At 36.0% G+C, this 17838-nt stretch overlaps 4 protein-coding genes and 1 long non-coding RNA gene across 6 annotated transcripts; 3 read left to right on the top strand and 2 right to left on the bottom strand.

Moving 5' to 3' along the window:
- The first annotated feature begins 35 nt into the window (after positions 1-35).
- LOC140840037 (disease resistance protein RPM1-like) lies at positions 36-3859 on the top strand. 2 transcript variants are annotated; one of them, XM_073207121.1, is made up of 2 exons: positions 36-3160; positions 3270-3859. In XM_073207121.1, the coding sequence occupies exon 1, from the start codon at positions 153-155 to the stop codon at positions 2931-2933; it is 2781 nt and encodes a 926-aa protein (XP_073063222.1). In that variant the 5' UTR covers positions 36-152; the 3' UTR covers positions 2934-3160; positions 3270-3859. The 2 variants fall into 2 exon arrangements, with proteins under 2 accessions (XP_073063222.1, XP_073063221.1); XM_073207120.1 differs by having other exon boundaries at positions 3242-3859.
- Positions 3215-3987, bottom strand: LOC140840038 (uncharacterized). Its single transcript, XR_012119840.1, has 2 exons — positions 3773-3987; positions 3215-3714 (listed from the first exon to the last, which is right to left on the bottom strand). It is a non-coding gene; the product is annotated as an uncharacterized lncRNA (long non-coding RNA).
- A 1906-nt stretch (positions 3988-5893) lies between these two features.
- Positions 5894-6322, top strand: LOC140839311 (uncharacterized). Its single transcript, XM_073205949.1, has one exon. The coding sequence runs from the start codon at positions 5894-5896 to the stop codon at positions 6320-6322; it is 429 nt and encodes a 142-aa protein (XP_073062050.1).
- Positions 6323-9243: 2921 nt separating this feature from the next.
- On the top strand, positions 9244-13928 carry LOC140840036 (E3 ubiquitin-protein ligase RHF2A-like). Its single transcript, XM_073207119.1, has 9 exons — positions 9244-9475; positions 10467-10598; positions 10678-10724; positions 11243-11305; positions 11404-11512; positions 11752-12140; positions 12233-12343; positions 12580-12929; positions 13594-13928. Exons 2-8 carry the CDS (start codon positions 10467-10469, stop codon positions 12890-12892), a joined length of 1164 nt encoding a protein of 387 aa, XP_073063220.1. The 5' UTR covers positions 9244-9475; the 3' UTR covers positions 12893-12929; positions 13594-13928.
- A 137-nt stretch (positions 13929-14065) lies between these two features.
- LOC140840035 (protein STRICTOSIDINE SYNTHASE-LIKE 3-like) lies at positions 14066-17102 on the bottom strand. Its single transcript, XM_073207118.1, has 4 exons — positions 16566-17102; positions 15319-15594; positions 14877-15044; positions 14066-14642 (listed from the first exon to the last, which is right to left on the bottom strand). Exons 1-4 carry the CDS (start codon positions 16892-16894, stop codon positions 14240-14242), a joined length of 1176 nt encoding a protein of 391 aa, XP_073063219.1. The 5' UTR covers positions 16895-17102; the 3' UTR covers positions 14066-14239.
- Positions 17103-17838: the final 736 nt, after the last annotated feature.

The raw sequence follows: 17838 nt of genomic DNA, 5'->3' as shown, positions 1-17838 counted from the left end.
ATTGTATTATTTTTAGAAAATACAACTGTGCACTATCAAAACTTTTGGTAAAGAACAAAACTTTTGGCAGAGAGTAAACCAATAATTCAACGAATACACGATCAAATCAATTTCCCATTCCACCCTGCGTACAAGGACTTGAAGAAACAAGAATGGCCGAGAGTGCAGCATCCTTTCTCTTCAATAAGCTTGATATCTTGCTCCGTCAGGAGCAAGAATTGCTTCGAGGGATTGGAAAAAATGCCGTGTACATTCGAGATGAATTGGGACAGATGAGAGCGTTCCTTCGAGCTGCTGATGCAAAAGAAGAAACTGATGAACAACTCAAAGAATGGATCAAGCAAGTGCGAGAAATCACTCACGATACTGAAGATGTTCTTGAAATGTACATGCTCCGATTTGCCTATCAACGTCGTGACACAAGTGGGTTGAATTGGTACATCAAAAAGATGTATGCCTCGCTGAAAAATTGGAGAGCTCGCCATCGAATTGCTTCTGAATTCCAAGAAATCCGGTTAAGACTAGAGAACGTGTCTAAGAGTCGCGAGAGATTCAAAGACGTGCACGATGGTATGAATGAACGGTCGATCAATACAACGTATGACACTCGAGGTGACGCGCTTCTATTGGAAGAATCAGAGGTTGTGGGTATCGAAAAACCAAAGAAGCAAATTTTAGATTGGCTTATGGAGAGTGATGATGGGCTTAAGGTCATTTCAGTCGTAGGGATGGGCGGATTGGGCAAAACAACCCTTGTTAAAAAGATTTACGATGATTCATCAGTGAAGGCCAATTTCAATGCCCATTTGTGGATTACTGTTTCAGAGAATTTCAACTTGGAGCATCTTTTGCGAAACATGATTAAACTTCTTGCAAACGAAATCAAGCTTTTACCGCCTCAAAGTCTACAAGAAATGACTGGTGATGAGATGAAAGAGTATATTTCTAACTTTCTCAAAGATAAAACTTATGTGATTGTCCTTGATGATGTTTGGAAAGTTGATGCGTGGAAATCCATTAGATACGCATTTCCAAGAATGAGTGCTCGTGGCCGCATCATCATCACCACACGCTTTCACGATGTAGGCAATGTTGCTTGTTGCGAGACCAATGGCCATCTATATCATTTAAATCCTTTGACAGCTGAAAAATCAGAAGAGTTGTTTTACAGAAAGGCATTTCCACGAAGTTCGTGTCCTCCATATTTAAATGAAATCTCAAAATGTATCTTAAAGAGATGTGAGGGTCTGCCGCTTGCGCTTGTTGTTATCGGTGGTCTTTTAGCAACCAAAAACAACAATCTTGAAGATTGGAAAATGTTCGAGCGTAACATCGGTCTTGAATCACAAGAAGACTCTCTCAAAGGAATGAACAAATTACTCTCTCTTAGCTATTACGACCTGCCCTACTATCTCAAAGCTTGCTTCTTATATTTGAGCATTTTTCCAGAAGATGAATTGCTCTTGAAGTGGAAAATAATTCGACTATGGATAGCAGAAGGTTTCGTGGAGGTAAAAGACGGAAAGACACAAGAAGAAGTGGCAGAGTCCTACCTTAACGAGCTTCTAAACAGAAGTCTAATCCAGGTAGCATATACATATAGAGATGGAAGGCCCAGCAAGTTTCGTATCCATGACATTCTACGAAACTACATCATTTCAAAATCAATAGAACACAATCTTCTCATTGCACCCTGCGGAGAAGAAGTGAACTGTCCTGATAAGATCCGACGCATGGCAGTTAATACTACATTTAATGACACAAAGGAATGCTGCAATGTTCAGTATCTTCGCTCTTTGTTTTGGTTGGAGTTTGTAGATTCAAGATCTGGATTGGTCTTCCAAAAGGTTTTTGGTGGTCGTTGTAGACTATTGAAAGTTTTAGATGTAAGAGGAGCTCCAATAGATAGCATCCCAAGTGAAGTGTTCAAACTCTATAACCTCAAATATCTATGCTTAAGGAGGACAAACATCAAATTTATTCCAAAATCAATCGGAAATCTTCGAAACTTAGAGACATTAGATCTCAAGAAATCCGAAGTGACCGAATTGCCCATTGATATTCTGAAACTTCACAAGCTTCGGCATCTCCTAGTGTACTCGTACGGATATGTGGACGAGTTTCATTCTACTACACGAACCTTGAAGGCTCCGTATGAAATAGGACGCTACTTGACATCCTTACAAAAGCTTTGTGACATAAATGCAGATGAAGCAGATGGCATTAAAATAGTGCGGGAAATAGGGAAGCTAACTCAACTCCGACGATTAGGCATTACGAAGCTGAGAAGAGAAGATGGAATGGATCTTTGCTTGTCGCTGGGGAAGCTTATTAACCTGCGCTCGTTATCCATTCAATCCATCGATGAGGATGAGGTGATGGATTTGGATAACTCTTTATCTTCTTCACCTTTGCCATTTCTTCGTAAAGTTCTTCTGAAGGGACGTTTGGAGAAGTTTCCTCAGTGGGTTTATTCCCTCGACGGGCTCACCGAGTTACATTTTGAGTGCAGCAGATTAAGAGAGGATCCATTACAAAACCTCGAAGTTTTACCCAATCTGGTATTCCTAAGAATTGGTAGACTTTCATATGAAGGTGAAGAATTGATTTTCAAGGACAGAAAATTTCAGAAGCTCGAGAAATTGATTCTTCAAATATTAAGAGGATTGAGACGCGTGAGAGTGGAGAAGGGTTCCATGCCTCATCTGGTAGAAATGACATTTGAGGAGTGTAAACTAATGGAGGAGTTGCCAGAGGGCATCGAGCATTTACGCAATCTTCAGTATGTTGATTTCTCAGAAATGTCGGAGAAGTTCATTGGGAAACTTACCAGGCAGAAATACAAAGGAGGGCTTGATTGGAAGCTTGCGCATGTTTCCGAAGTTGAGGTTTGGAATCGAGTCAATTATGAATGGAAACTACAACAGTTCTAGTTTGAATCTGATATTCTGTTTTCAGTCCACGTATGTACCCCCTCGATTGGTCCTTCATTCTCATTTGCCCTTTACCCATCTCTCCATCTCAAATGGGCAACAAACCTCAAGCCCTTAACCACCGAATCCACTGACCACTGGAAACCATGGATAAAGACACGATTTTTAGTGACCATACACAAAGAAGAAACAAAAAAAGCGATGAAGTGAGTCACCTCGGAAAAATGGTAAGTTCTCCTCTCCTTGGCAACATGCAATTTTTAGGGTTAAATTTTTTCAACTTTTCTTTTTTGTTATTCAATTTGAAGTAATTTTTGTTCGAGTTTCACATGCTAGTCCAAAAATTTCGGAGGCACGAGTCATAATAATCGCGACGAAGCAGATGGCATTAAAATAGTGCGGGAAATATGGAAGCTAACTCAACTCAGAAAATTAGGCATTACAAAGTTGAGGAGAAGATGAAATGGATCTTTGCTCGTCGCTTGGGAAAGTTACTAACCTGCGGTCATTATACATTTCATGCATTGATGAGGACGAGGTGATGGATTCAGATCAATCTTTATCTTCTTCACCTTTGCCATTTCTTCGTAAGGTTTTTCTGAAGGGACGTTTGGAGAAGTTTCCTCAGTGTGTATGTTTCCTTGATGGGGTCGCTGAACTACAACTGTCCTGGAGCAGATTAAGAGATCTTAAGCTTGTGGAGTTCACTAAAATATCGGAGAGAGATTCATTAGGAGACTTTCTATGCAGAAACATGAAGGAGAGCTTGTGTGGAAGCTTGCTTATGTTTCTGAATTAAGTTGTGCTTTTCATCCTAGTCAATGTTGAATTGAGACGACAGCATGTTTCTGAAGTTGTGCTTTTTCTCTTCGGATGTGTCATTTTATTTTATTTTTGGATCAAAAGCATGTCATATATAAAATCAACGCTGAGTCGGTATATGCAAAAGAACTACCACTAGACAATGCCCAAGGCGCAGTTACTACTTACATAAGACGTGAATACCGCCACTCACTTACCAAGCAATCATAACTAAAATAAAATAAATAGAAGCAGTTTCGAGTTGATGAAAGGATTATAAGAACCTGCATGCAAGTTGAAAACTTTGTGAGGTGAAGGGGCTCTATACCATCCCTCTTCCCTGCTCGATGCGCCGTGGATACGAGATGCTGTTTTGTACGTATTGTTTGTGTTCTTGTATAATGTGCTGATTTTTTTGAGTTGGGAATGTTTTGTACCAGAGCTTTCAAGCAGAAATCGAGATGCAGTTGTCCCTTTGCATTTTGGTGTCGTGCTTGTCTGTGAAAACCATAAATTTGAGCCAAGCCTAGACCAGATAATGTGAATGTATCAAGTTCTGTAACAGCCATATACATACAGTATACATGCAATTTCAAACCACATTACCATTTTCGAAATCCCCTCGAATACTAGAATGTAACATTCATTGCAACCAACCTTTAAAGCTGTTAAACTCCAAATTATTTGTTTTGACCACATAATAATCACAGCCACCATAAGGGCGGATTAAGGCATCCATAACGATGGTTGATGATGTCAGCTAAATTAAGTGAGCCGGGTGGATAATTTACAAGATCGAATTATGTTCCTTTCTAGCGAATGTTGGCGTCATGGCAAAAAACTTCCCAGGCTGGGTAATCTACACACTTGAAGAACAAAGAACGTTACTGGAGAATGCGCTAAAACAAAGGAATATCAGTTTGGATTGCCAATATATGAGATGGAAAAATTGGAGAATCAAATGACAGTTGTGGACAATTGATATTTTTTATCAACATTTCTTAAAAGATTGTAATGATTTTATTAATGCAGTAATAATTGAGAGTATGTATCCTTTTTCAGACATTACTATCAACGATACTGCATAATCTCATCAGATAGCTGTTTCGGTACAGACTCTTGATGGTGTTCAGTCTATAAATGAATACATGATATCTCTAAACCTTTTTGAAGGAAATTTGCATATAAGCTCTGATACGATGTGCCACTCGGATAGAAATATTGATATATTGTGCATGATGTGCATACCTAAATTCTTAAATATGATAAGATGTCATAGGATACCAAATCACGAGTTAAACTTGAAGTTTGGAACTCTGGTTATGTTGATGTGAAATATATATCATTCTCTTGGATTATGCAGTGGCACGAGATTAATCACGACGATACTCGAAAACCATATTTTGGAAGGAGAAATTCTGACCGAAAGTAATGTGGGTCATAAAGTGTTTATTCCAAGAATGTCATTGACCCTTTTATGATCCAAAACTTTCTATTAAATTCCAACGAAGACAATATCATTAAATTGTATCATACGCAATGACAACCAACAAAATTCAGGTTCAATAATTGTCTCATGTAAGACTTTTTTTGAAGAACATTGTTTTTAGTCATTGTTAGCTGTATCTAAAATTACGAATCCTATGAGTCTAAAAATTTTGATACTGTGAAAATGATATTTAAAAAAATAACGACAAACTATTATATTTAATGTAGTTTTTCAAAATTTGTTAGATAATCATTTATTTTTAATTGTTAGCTTTCTATTTAGCTAATTTGTATTGGAATTATTTGTTTTGATGTTCATATTTACTACTTTTTATTGTTAATGATATAAAATAACATTACGCTTGGATTATAACTTAATTATGTCAAACATTGACATATGAAATATTCTCTAAGGACACGTTATTAACACGGCCTAATCGTGTCCATAAACGCAGTCGTTCTCATCTGAAATTAGGGTTCCTCATTTTCCTGAATTTTAGCAATAATTCAACCAATTACATCTCTTTCAATCACCAGTTACGTTTTCGATTTGACCACGGATCTCCAGATTTTTTTTAACATCATAGTTTTTCCCCTGTAATACTGGAAATAAATTTAAGTAGTGGAGCTTCAGGAGCACCAATGTCAGGTAACCGCTGTTGATGGCGACGATGACGGCATCGACTACAATCAGAAGCGAAAACAGCGCCGGGAGACACCGGGGAGGCAGGATTGGCGAGACCGCGGGAGATTGCGCGGCGATCATTTGTTGCTGTCCATGCGCGACGATACATCTTTTAATCCTCGCTCTTTATCGCTTACCCACCGGTTTGTGCAAGAAGGCGTGGAGGAGGAGGAGGAAGCGTCATAGATTGTTAAAGAAAAAGAAGATGATGAATTCAATGGAGGAGAAGGAGAATCAGTGGAAAGAGAATTCTTTTGGGTTCTGTACAGATGATTGTTACGGTGATGAGGAATCGATCGACCAAAGCGACACCGTTGAATGTGACAGTGAGATTTGGGACCATTTCTATGCGTATGGGTTCTGGAGGAGCGCTTCTCAGAGGAACGAACAACAAGTCAATGGCATGATTTCTTGACTTGGTAATGATTCTTGAAGTGCATCATATTCTTCGACGAGTCCATACCTCATAAATTTTAAACAATACAAGTGTGTAGATGTGTGAGTATTTCTGAAATTCACAGCCATATTTTTTGGAATTTGGAATTTTCAATTCCACGGGATATTCAATGTGACTGAAAAATTGTTCATGAAATATGAGTTTACATGCTGATTTCTTGATTAACGTACCTCCATTATGCAGGCAAGTCATATGCCAAAATATGTATGCTGCAAGTATAGAAAATGCTTAAAAATGACCCAATTTTACTTCTTTTGTCTGAATATTTATAAACGAGAGAATATCCCTACTTCGAGCATGAAAATCTTAAATTTTTTTTTCCCCATTTATCCATTGGATATTATCACATCATAAGTTTAGACGTGAGAGGATGATGAGTTCTGTTTAGGTATATGGGACCTCATATGTATAAACTTATATGTTGGAGAATCGAGCAAGCACACCTTCCATAGCTTTTGTTATGGGTTCAGGAGGTCGGCTATTGAGAGGTAGGTTGCATGATCCAATATGAGATGACAAAAAATGATGATGTTAGGCCTCAGTTGCTGATTGCAAGAACATGAACATAGATTCTCTCTTTTGATCGTTGTCTTGGTTCTTTATGAATATATATAGTTATGGATTCTATCTGGTTTTAATTCTTTATGCAGGATCGGTGAACATCAAATAAATGATAATGCCTAAAAACCAGTTGTGTTTATTACAAGATAAAAATTTGTGCGAGACGGTCTCACGGGTTGTGTTTATGAGACGGATCTCTTATTTAGGTCATCTATGAGAAAGTATTATTTTTTATGCTAAGAACATTACTTTTTATTGTGAATATCGGTAGGATGAACCCGTCTCACAGATTAAGATCCGTGAGATGGTCTCACATGGGTGCAAATGGTTGTGAAAACCAATATTCTAAAAATGGGAGATTCAAAAGCGGGGAGTAAAATACAAATGATTTGGTCAACATGAATGAATAAATATAAACGGATGGATACAACCTTGAAATAATATCCTAAGAAGCTATCTGGCATATGGAAATTATTGAGTACAACGAAGTAAATGCATTCAATTGATGATGATAGATTGGTTACAATCATTTTGACTAACCTTGTGGTAGTTTTATGCCCAACTTTATTGACTCGTATGTTCTAGATTTTTATTGACCCAACGAGGGAAAAACTAATTTCTGGCAATTTTTTTCTTCATTTTAAAGATTGAATAATAATATGGAGTAATCTTGTATAGGTAATCAAATTTGTATAATAATTCTTACGGAACAAATATTTTATTTATCAAAATCCCATGTTAAATCCAATACAAAATCTCACTGTATAATTGTTGTAAATATTGTTGTACGATATTTTAGTTGTATATTTAGTATTATTTAATAATATTTTATATTTGGGAGCAAAAATATTTTAATTGTTACATATATTCTTTAGTTTTTTTTGTTCTCTCATCATATATTTTAATTCTTTTTTCCTTTTTTTTTTTTTTTGAAAAACGACTTAATATGTGGTCGGCGATAGAAAGCAGAAATATCCATTTGAAAGAAAGAGTCAAAGATAATTTTTCATTGCCGACATAGTGGGATTGTTTAGATGGACATTACCAAATTAGATGGTAATGATTAATGAATGTAAGGTGCAGGGGGACAATGTAATTTTCATTTTATTGTATGTTACTTTTTAATTTAAATAAAAATTGAAACTGATTAATTTTATATTAAATAATGAGTTAGAAATATATAAAATTGAAATAAATAGAGTTTATAATGTTAATTGTATACACTGATATTTATATAAAGTGTAGATAAAAAATATAATGTATAAAGTATCAATAAAGTAACGAAGAAACATAATATTTATAAATAATCATCTTGTTTAATTTGATGTTGAGTTTGGCTTATATGATAATTGGAATTATAAAATTTTATTATCCATATTTTATTTATTATTTTTATATTATATTTTTTTTTATCATCTCGTCCTATAATAACTTAAATTTTCAAATATTTTGCTAAAAATATTCATCAAGATAGCAACTTTATATTGTAGTTATATAATTCTGATACTTTTAATCTATTCAACAACGTCAAATTTCGATGCTCTCTCACTACAAGAACAATTATTAATTTCAATCAACTTTCTTGATAATTGCATAACTTGCAACTATCCGAGACCAAACATATAACTTTGATTATGATACTAATTATAAAATTAAGAAGATGGCTGGTGTAACTCAAATTTTAAAATGCAAGAAAACCAATGTTATGTTCAATCAGTCTCCATGTGATTCTCTCTTTGCTTATCTTTTCATTTACACAAAAAATTTGTGAGACGATCTCACTATTCAATTTTTGAGACGTATATTTAATGTGAGACACCTATGAAAAAAATATTATTTTTTATTATAAATATGGACATGGTTGACCCGTTTGACGTATAAAGATCATGAAACCGTTTCACAAGATGACAATATTCATTCTTATAGTAATCATGAGTATGTCTTTTATCAGACGGTCTCACGAATCTTTATCTGTGAGACGAGTCAATTCTACCGATATTCACAATAAAAAGTAATACTCTTAGCATAAAATTAATATTTTTTCATAGATGACTCAAATAAGAGATCCGTATTACAAAATATGATTCGTGAGACTGTCTCTCACGTAAGTTTTTGTCATTAATCATAGTACCAAATATAGAATCAGACAAATAATTATTTATTAATATAACCAAAATTTAATTAAATTAATAAAAACAATCTCCATAATTTACAGTTTTACACTTAATATATGAACCATGGTACGTGTTAACTTTCCAACTTTGGTTAGTGGAGACCAAACTTAGGTTTAATTAAATCGCCGAAAGAAAAATAAAAAGAAAAAAGGGGAATAATTCTCCAGAAACCAACGAAAGAAAAGTCCGCAAGACTTCCTTCCCATTCTCACTTTTGTGAACCCAAATTCTCTCATAAAAATTAAATCTTTTCGCGTGCCCACTTCTCCTATCCTCTGATTTATGAATCAGTTATTCGATTATTTCGAGATTTGATCTGGGCTTAAATCTCCGATTTTGTTGATTACACTGCGAAAAGAGGAGTCTTTTCTTTGAGGTAATTTCTATACATGTTCTTGGTCATCTATTATCGATGGGTCGTTGATGACACTGAGTATTTTAAAATTTGTTGTAAGTACTTTGTGCAGATTGTATATACTGCAACTCAAGTATTTTTTTTCAGTATTTTTGTTTTTTTGTTGTTTTTTTTTGTAGGGGGTGTTTTATTTATTTCTGGTTGTGATTTGGGACGCTTGGAGACATCGAAATGAGCTGAATTTTGAAATTACGTTAAATTTGGGGTTATTTTTAGTAATTCTGAAGGGGCTCGATTACTTGCCGATATTGCGGTTCTTAAATTTTATGTTTGACTTTTTAATTTTTCGTGTCTTTCGTTTCTTCTGTGTTACTAGCTGCTTGGACTCTCTGGGTATATAACGAAGTTTGATTACCAAACTTTTGTATTATTTTCTAGCGTTTTGTTGATATTGATTGTTTTTTGCTGATAAAGTAGCGTTTTTTTTTCTTTTGGCTGGTTTACTTCAAATAAAAATCCTAAAAATTTTAACAAAACTTTTATGAGGCATTCGTTTCACTAATATAAAATATATTGAATTGTCTGCTGACTCTGCTCCACCAATCTGGAGTATAATTGTAGATTGTAAATATAAGTGCTTTGTTTAATCACCCATTTCTGATTTGGTACTTGATTTTCTGTTAAGGTGAAGCGTTTGTGAATATCTGCTCTCAAGGAAATATGCACCTACTTTGATTGTACACAGATTTTTTATTTGATCTTATACTCTTTTATGGGTGTTAATTTATCCAACTCAATGGTCTCGATTTGTGAATTCAGTTGTAATTGACGCGATATCATCATTAAGTTTTATTTTATGCTTAACAATGAGGTGCATATCGTGGGTTTCTTTACCAATATTCATGGTTGACACAGTTCTTTTTTAATTGAGATGTGTGATTGTTGCAAGATCGTTCTTTTTCTTGTATATGTCGTTTTTCTTTTGTAATCAAGATTCCACTGTCTGTTATAGATGGAAGAGGGAATGACGCCTGAGAACCATTTGACATCAGCTGCAGCTTTTGTGGAAGGCGGAATCCAAGAAGCATGTGATGATGCTTGCAGCATATGCCTTGAAGATTTTTCTGATAGTGATCCTTCCACAGTATGGTTGAAGCTTATAATTCCTACCACTTTGGATCAAGATTGACCTTCTGTAGATTAATTTATTTTTTATTTTTCAGGTTACCAGTTGTAAGCATGAGTTTCATCTTCAGTGCATTCTTGAATGGTACAAAACTTACATTTCCGCCAATAAAAGTTTTGCTGGGCAAACAGTTTTTTTTTTATGTTGATCTTATGATTATGCCTTTTGCTACTTGATAATCTCCACTACCTAAGGATTCTCACAAGACAGTAGCATTAGAGTTAAGCATGTTTTATGGATATATAATTCTCAAACTACTCATTTTAATTTTGGCGTTCTTTGCACTTATAAATTGAAGTTGTAATCTCTGTTTGTCCTAAAGTTCGTTTATATAAAGGTTCAACAAGCTTGTGCATTCTTATCCTCAACTGGAGTGGAGAAAGGTAGGGTGAACTGAATGTTTGTTTTGTCTACCATCATTTGGATCATTCGACTGTATCTCTTATCCAAAACAGATTTTATAATCATTCATTAGAGGGACCAGGTGTAGGAACTTTATTCTGTAAAGAGGTCGGCTATTACACAATAGTAAAGTTCTACAGAGATTTCAGCATTCATCATCTAGGAGCTGAATCTTAATCAGTTCATATGATCATCTTTAGGTGCCAGAGAAGCTCCCAGTGCCCAATGTGTTGGCAACCCATCAGCTTGAAGGATCCTGGCAGGTGTACTAATTTTGCTATCTGCAGCTTTCCCTTTATGCTTCTGTTTCTTCTTGGAAGTATTAATCAGCGATGAATCTCATTTTATGTTTATTTGGCAGCCAAGAATTGCTTGATGCTGTGGAGCATGAGAGGAATATGCGGATGAACCCACCAAGAACTACCACTATATTTCGTCACCCAACCCTTGGAGATTTTGAGTTACAGCATGTAGGGTATTCTTGTATTCACTGTTTTAGTTAAGGGCAGGGGAGATCCTTTATTAGCCTCAAAGGAAAATAAAATTTTGTTAAATTTATTCTGAAAAGGTGAGTTTTGTTCCCCAAATCATTTGAGCCCATCTTGCCTCCCTCAAATGAATCATGGGTCCACCTTTGGTAATGGATTAGTTTGAATACATGCTATTCTTAGTTGTGGTTACATAATAATTCCTGGAACATCTGGTTCAGTTGCCAGTCAGCGCTAGTGAATCCGAGCTTGAAGAGCGGATTATTCAGCACTTAGCAGCCGCCGCTGCCATGGGAAGGGCTCGTCAGCTTGCTAGGAGGGAAGGTCAGAGGAGTAGGGCCTCAACTCAAGGCCGTCCCCATTTTTTGGTATTTTCGAGCCCTAATGTGTCTCCCGCAAGTTCAGCCACTTCTTCGGTTGATCAAAGAGATGTCGGTGATCCAGCTCCTACTTTCATGATTGCTGGCCCAAATTCTCCTTTCATGACTGTAGAAGAAGACTCTGCACCGGTCATTGCACGACCCTCATCTGCCCAAGCTGACCAGTTTTTGACTTCAGCATCAGCATCAAGTGCAGGTGCAGATCAGCAGGGAACATCCTCGGCCAATAGGTTTATATACTTGTTGATCATTTTAAACTCTTCTACTGTTGGAGGGGTCAGAACTTTAGTTGTTCATCAAATAAGTTAATTGCGTATTGCAGATGGTATCCTGCCCAGTCTTCTCAAACTAGCAACCAAGATAGAGTTGGATCATCAGATTTCCAGTCATTTTCGGAGTCTCTGAAGTCCCGTGTTGGTGCATGGTCAATGAAGTACGTGTAAATTTGGAATTGTGCTGCATTTCATTTTCAGCCCCAGTCCTAATTATGAAAATCAAATTTTCCCTTTTTCTACCAAACTTACCTAATGCAGATTGAAAGTAATGGCAAGAAGATCGTGAGGGGAGAATAAGGCACATGAATTTAATAAAAGTGCTTTAGGAGATACCCTAACTTCAAGAATGATAATTTGATTACTTGTAATAAAGCCTCTGTTCTGCATTTTCCAGATGCAAGGAATCAATTACTAAGAGCACGAAAGGTTGGAAGGAGAAACTGTTCAATCGTAACAGTTCAATTCCCGACCCCAGCCCTGAAGTTCACAGAGAGGTTGACCAAGTTATTGCTCCTGTATCTCGACTGATGGATCATCTTGAAATATCGGAAGTCGATAGAACCAACATAGCCACTGTGTCAAACATTACTTTGAATAGCTCAAGTTCAGGCCCTACTGAACAACAGCATATTACAGAGATGGGTGGCAGCTCTTCCTTGAACGAGGATAACACACGAGCTCCATGTGCTGCTAGTGCATCAAACTAAATCTTAATTTAGCAAGTAATCGTGCTTCTTTTTTCCAGTAAGTCTTACACTCTTACTTTGATATCTTCTTTGGCTTGTTAAATTGAATGCTGCCACTGCTTTGTTTAATACTTTCTTTGAATACTTGGGCTGCAATTTAATGAATCTCGAGACCGGTTTAGTTTTAAGGTTGTGAGAAAAAATTTGCTTTCGTTTGACCTTGCATAAAATTGGTTTATCCCCGTGTTACTGCAATTTTTGAGTTCCCCTCCAATCATTTTGGATTAGGACCATTGCATGTAATGATGTAAATTACATTTGTATGGTTGCTCTAGGGAAAAAATCAACTGGTTTTAATTGGCATATTAATTAGAAAATTGTCTCACGTTGAGATGGCTAAAACCTGTTCATTTTTCAAGAGAGAACGAGTTTTCTAAATTTTAAAATCTACCCCTTCAAATGGTCATTGGGATTATGTATTTGCAAAGGTAAGAAGCTAATGCATAATAATTATGTATTTTCCTTCTCAAAATACTGCACATTTTATAAAGTCCGTGCAAAAGCTAATGCCGGATAATTGTCTCTGATACTCAGCTACTTGGCTATTTACCGAGCCTTTGTGGTTCAAGTTTCTAAATTTACTTGCTGTTGATATGATTTGTTGCGTAAGGCTGTCTATCTTGTTCTGCTATTTTTGATCTTGTGGAATCTTTGATTGTCAGGTACATTTTACCTTGTTGATTCTGCTGTTGACGCTATCCATCTGGTCACGAATGCAGCAACCTTAAATATTACAAGAAGTGTTCCAGTTTGGTGCAATAAAGTATTTCCTCCATGGACCTTGAAACCGGTGTATAAATGACACATTAATTAGTTGTATATTTTGTTGTCATTTTGAGTCATTTCTTCATGTTGTCCTATGGTATTATCACGTGTCCTTGACTGTATCTTGCTATAAATAGAGCCACGAGTGACCTGCCTTTGTGTCATTTCCTTTAGTATTTGGTAATTTATGTTCGGATTTATTGTCATTTATTGATTCCATATCTTCACTTTCTGGTTTGTTCGTATCTTTCTGTTTCATGTCCGAAGATGATTGACATCTGGTATTATCATGTAACATTTTTACTAGATAGTAACCATTGAAACCATTGTGAAACAGAACGATTGGTAGTAGAATTCGACGCACAAAACTAAAAGCAACCTTATGTTAATAAACCGGATCAAGTTTTAAGAGTGTTTTCAATCACCAATTCATGACAGAAACTACACAAGTTCTATGACATTTATGAAATACCAAGTCTTTGGCCTAAAAAGTGTTGAAACTGAAAGTGTGGAAAAAGAATCTGAAATCGATAAGCTTCTTTCTCAGTCTAACTGGTAAACTGCAACAAATGGCAACAGGACGCTTCCCATCCAAAGTTTCCCATTTTTCTCCTCGACTTCGCTAACCGCTTTAACTACTTTTCCTTGTCTATCTTCCAGAATCTGTAAAAGCTCACCTTCAGGGCTGTATTTCACGATTGCTCCATGCATACGACCTCCGATTTGCATCAAATAGTGAATCTTGGCAGAAATAGGAAGTTTCAGACACAAATGCCGTAATTTGGGGTACATTGCTGATAAATAAGCGTATATGGTTCTGCGACAATGTATTGCCACCCAAAACTCGCCCTTCTCATTTGTTCGAACGTTGTCTGGAAATCCAGGCAGCACAGCCATAACCTCAGATGTGCCAGCTTTTTCACCTTTTATCCAGTACTTTCTCAACCTATATAAGGCTGAGTTAAAATAAGTCCAAAACAAGTAAATATACATTAGATGGATAAATTTTGGCATGCATTCACAACATAGTTTCTTCAGCTCCTAAAATCTCTCGTAGGAAGACTGGCCCGAAAACAATAGACCTTTAAACCATCCCTTGAACGTCCGCTGCCTTAAAAAATTTCCACTTTCCGAAGAAGTACGAAGGAATCAAGAATTAAGAAAGAAGATAGGGGGATACCTGCCAATTGAACCCTCGCAGAACACAAAGAATGATTTATCTTTACTCAGGGAAAGACCGTTTGGAAATTGAAGATTTCGAACAAGAACAGTGGTTGATTTTGTGTTTGGATCATATTTCAGCACCCTTCCACTATTTTCTCCAGAGAATACTAGCAGCAAAAAATTCCTGAAACAAGTACCATGTGAGAACTACGGATGCTGATATGCAAAAGTATCCAGCAAAATACCAAGCAGCAAAAGTTTACGGAAACAGAACTACAAAACGTTGAAATAAATGGTTAAAAAGGGTTTTCCACCTTAGCTTGAGTAAGATATTTTGTCATACTTTTTCTCTTATAACTCTCGACAAATCATGCCAGTCTACACGCTCTTCTTTCCCTCGCTATTTCATCGGAAAAACTCTAAATACCGAGTGGCATTGAATAAAACTTATAACATACCTTCTTCGGTATGTTGTGCTGCTATCGGTGAAATACACGATCCCATCATCATCAATGTCTAAGTCATTTGTAAATCCAAAAGGAACTCCTTCGACCTCAGTGGCTAGAGATGTTGCCAAACCACCTTCACGCCCAACCTTCATCAACCCAAGGTATGCATCTGCAATGTACAAATCACCTGTTTGTTTGTGAAATCTTAGACCCAATGGTCTTCCACAGATGTGCTCGTTCTTCAAATAGCTCAACAGTGATGGTTTTGTATCGCATAGTTCTGACCTGAGATAATTTCACTAACATCAGAGGGATACTGTAAAACGATGTCATTCCATTTTTTCCTTAAACCACAATCATATATGAGTATTCAGTATGTAGAAGTTCAGTAATTCACCCTAAATTTTCATAACAAGGGCAGACAGATGGGAAATATACAATCATCGCAGAAAGGATGATCCATACAAAACCGTGGCAGAAGCACAAGAAACTAATGACATGAAAGCACAAATGTAAAATTTACTTATTGAATCGGTAAATATATATGACAATTACCAGGCATAATAAAATCTAAAAGATTTATGCCTACAAGTAGATAATTCATAGATAAATACGTCAGTATAGCAAATCACATTTCCGACTAACTTCACCTTACATAAATGCGTGGAACATATATTACCCAACCTTGGCATTCTCTCTCGACTTTAATCCTAAGACCGAATAATTTTCTTCAAACTAAAATGTCAAAACATATACTCTCCTGAACTTCATTTCTCTTTCGACCTAGTGAAAAGATGAAAATGCAACAAAAGGAATTCAACTCATGTGAGGTTTCCTATTGCTTCGAATCTCGGTGTTATGAGAATCAACGGATATAATGATATCCACACCAGCTACTTCACAGATTATCAGCTATTCAAATACAAATTCGTTCCTGTATTTCAACAAATTGGTGTTGTGACGAAACTAGACTACAGTAACAGCTACACTTCCAGCTAAGAATTTTTCTTTGCTTTTAGAAAAATCTACAACTTAAACAATTGACAAAGAAAATTCAAAAAAGATAATTGTTGAATACAAAAACGAAAGCATAAAACAAACTCAGCCATAATTTTTTCAACATTATCCCACAAAACTCCAGGGCAGTAAAACATCACGCACTCCCAACTCCAAGTCTCAAAATCTCAAAGAGCATAAACTCAAATTTCTCAGTAAAAAGTAAAAACAAAACCATCAATCAATGATTCAAAACTCACCGATTAGCAGAAGTATAAGCAAAATCATTCCACTTTTCACCATCCCAGAAAACGATCCTCCCGTCAGCAACCCCAGTATACGGGCCGCGCCCCATTGGATCAAATGCCACGCTCTCCGGGCCCTGCACCTGGTTCAAGAACTTGATTTCCGACTTTTGCAACAAGTTCTCCGTGTCCTTCTCAACTGGGATTTCTGACCACGCCGGCATTTCGACCTTAAACGCCTTGAATTCCGGAAAAGCCGAAATCGCACAGTGATCGAACGGGTCCACCGCACAGTACACAGCTAACAGGAGGCATATAACCGCGAATACTCCAGCGCGCCTCATAGCTTAAAAAAATCAGAGATAATTTTCAGAGAATTTTCTTGCGGTGTGGTGCAACGAAGCATGTGTTACCTGCTTCCTCACTAAGTAGAACTTGTGATACTCTGGCGTATTAATTTTGGTATCAATTTTCGACCCAACCACCATCTGCCTATCGCTCTACTCCAGCAACCTTTCCTTTCCCACACTTCACTTATTTTTTTTAATAAAAAAATACCCTCTCAAATTACAAAAAATATTAACCAAAAATCCATGTTATCTGAAATTAGAATTAAAACAAATTGAAAAGCATTTTTTAAGGTAATTCCCTTTGTCAGATTTGACTTGAATGTCGGAACGTGTTCGTCGGAAAGCATGAGTTTTCTAACACGATTTTTTTCCTTAATTAGGTTTTATGGATTGTACAATTTTATGTAAATAATTAAATACAGAAAAATATTTTTTTATTAAAAAAATAATAATAATACGCTTGTTCATTAAAATTGGAGTTTGGTAATAGCAATAAAGTGGCTAGAACAATTTACTCTTGTTTAAAAAAAAAATTATTAGGATGAATATCAGTTTCTCGATTTGTACTATGCTACCAAATATTTTTTTATGATGATGGATGAATATATGGCGAAAATTCAAAGACTTGAATTGGACTCGAATTAGTTTTATTTGATTTCGAATTTGATTCGAAGTTCGAAAATTTTAAAAAAATTTGCTCGAATTCAGTATGAATTACAAGCTCGAGCTCGAAAGATTCGAACATTTTCGCAAACTATTCGAAATTTATTTTTTAATATAGAATTATATTATATTAATAAAATATTAAAGTTTGCGAGCGGCTCACGAACTATCGAACATAATGATTTGATCTCGAATTCGACTAGAAAAAAGTTCGAACATGTTTGACCACAGTTCGAATTCGATATCCTCAACTTATCAAAGGGTATCTCAATGTT

This window comes from Primulina eburnea, chromosome 8 (genome assembly GCF_022965805.1).
Source record: "Primulina eburnea isolate SZY01 chromosome 8, ASM2296580v1, whole genome shotgun sequence".
NCBI lineage: Eukaryota > Viridiplantae > Streptophyta > Magnoliopsida > Lamiales > Gesneriaceae > Primulina > Primulina eburnea.
This window is presented reverse-complemented; position numbering and strand designations above follow the sequence as displayed.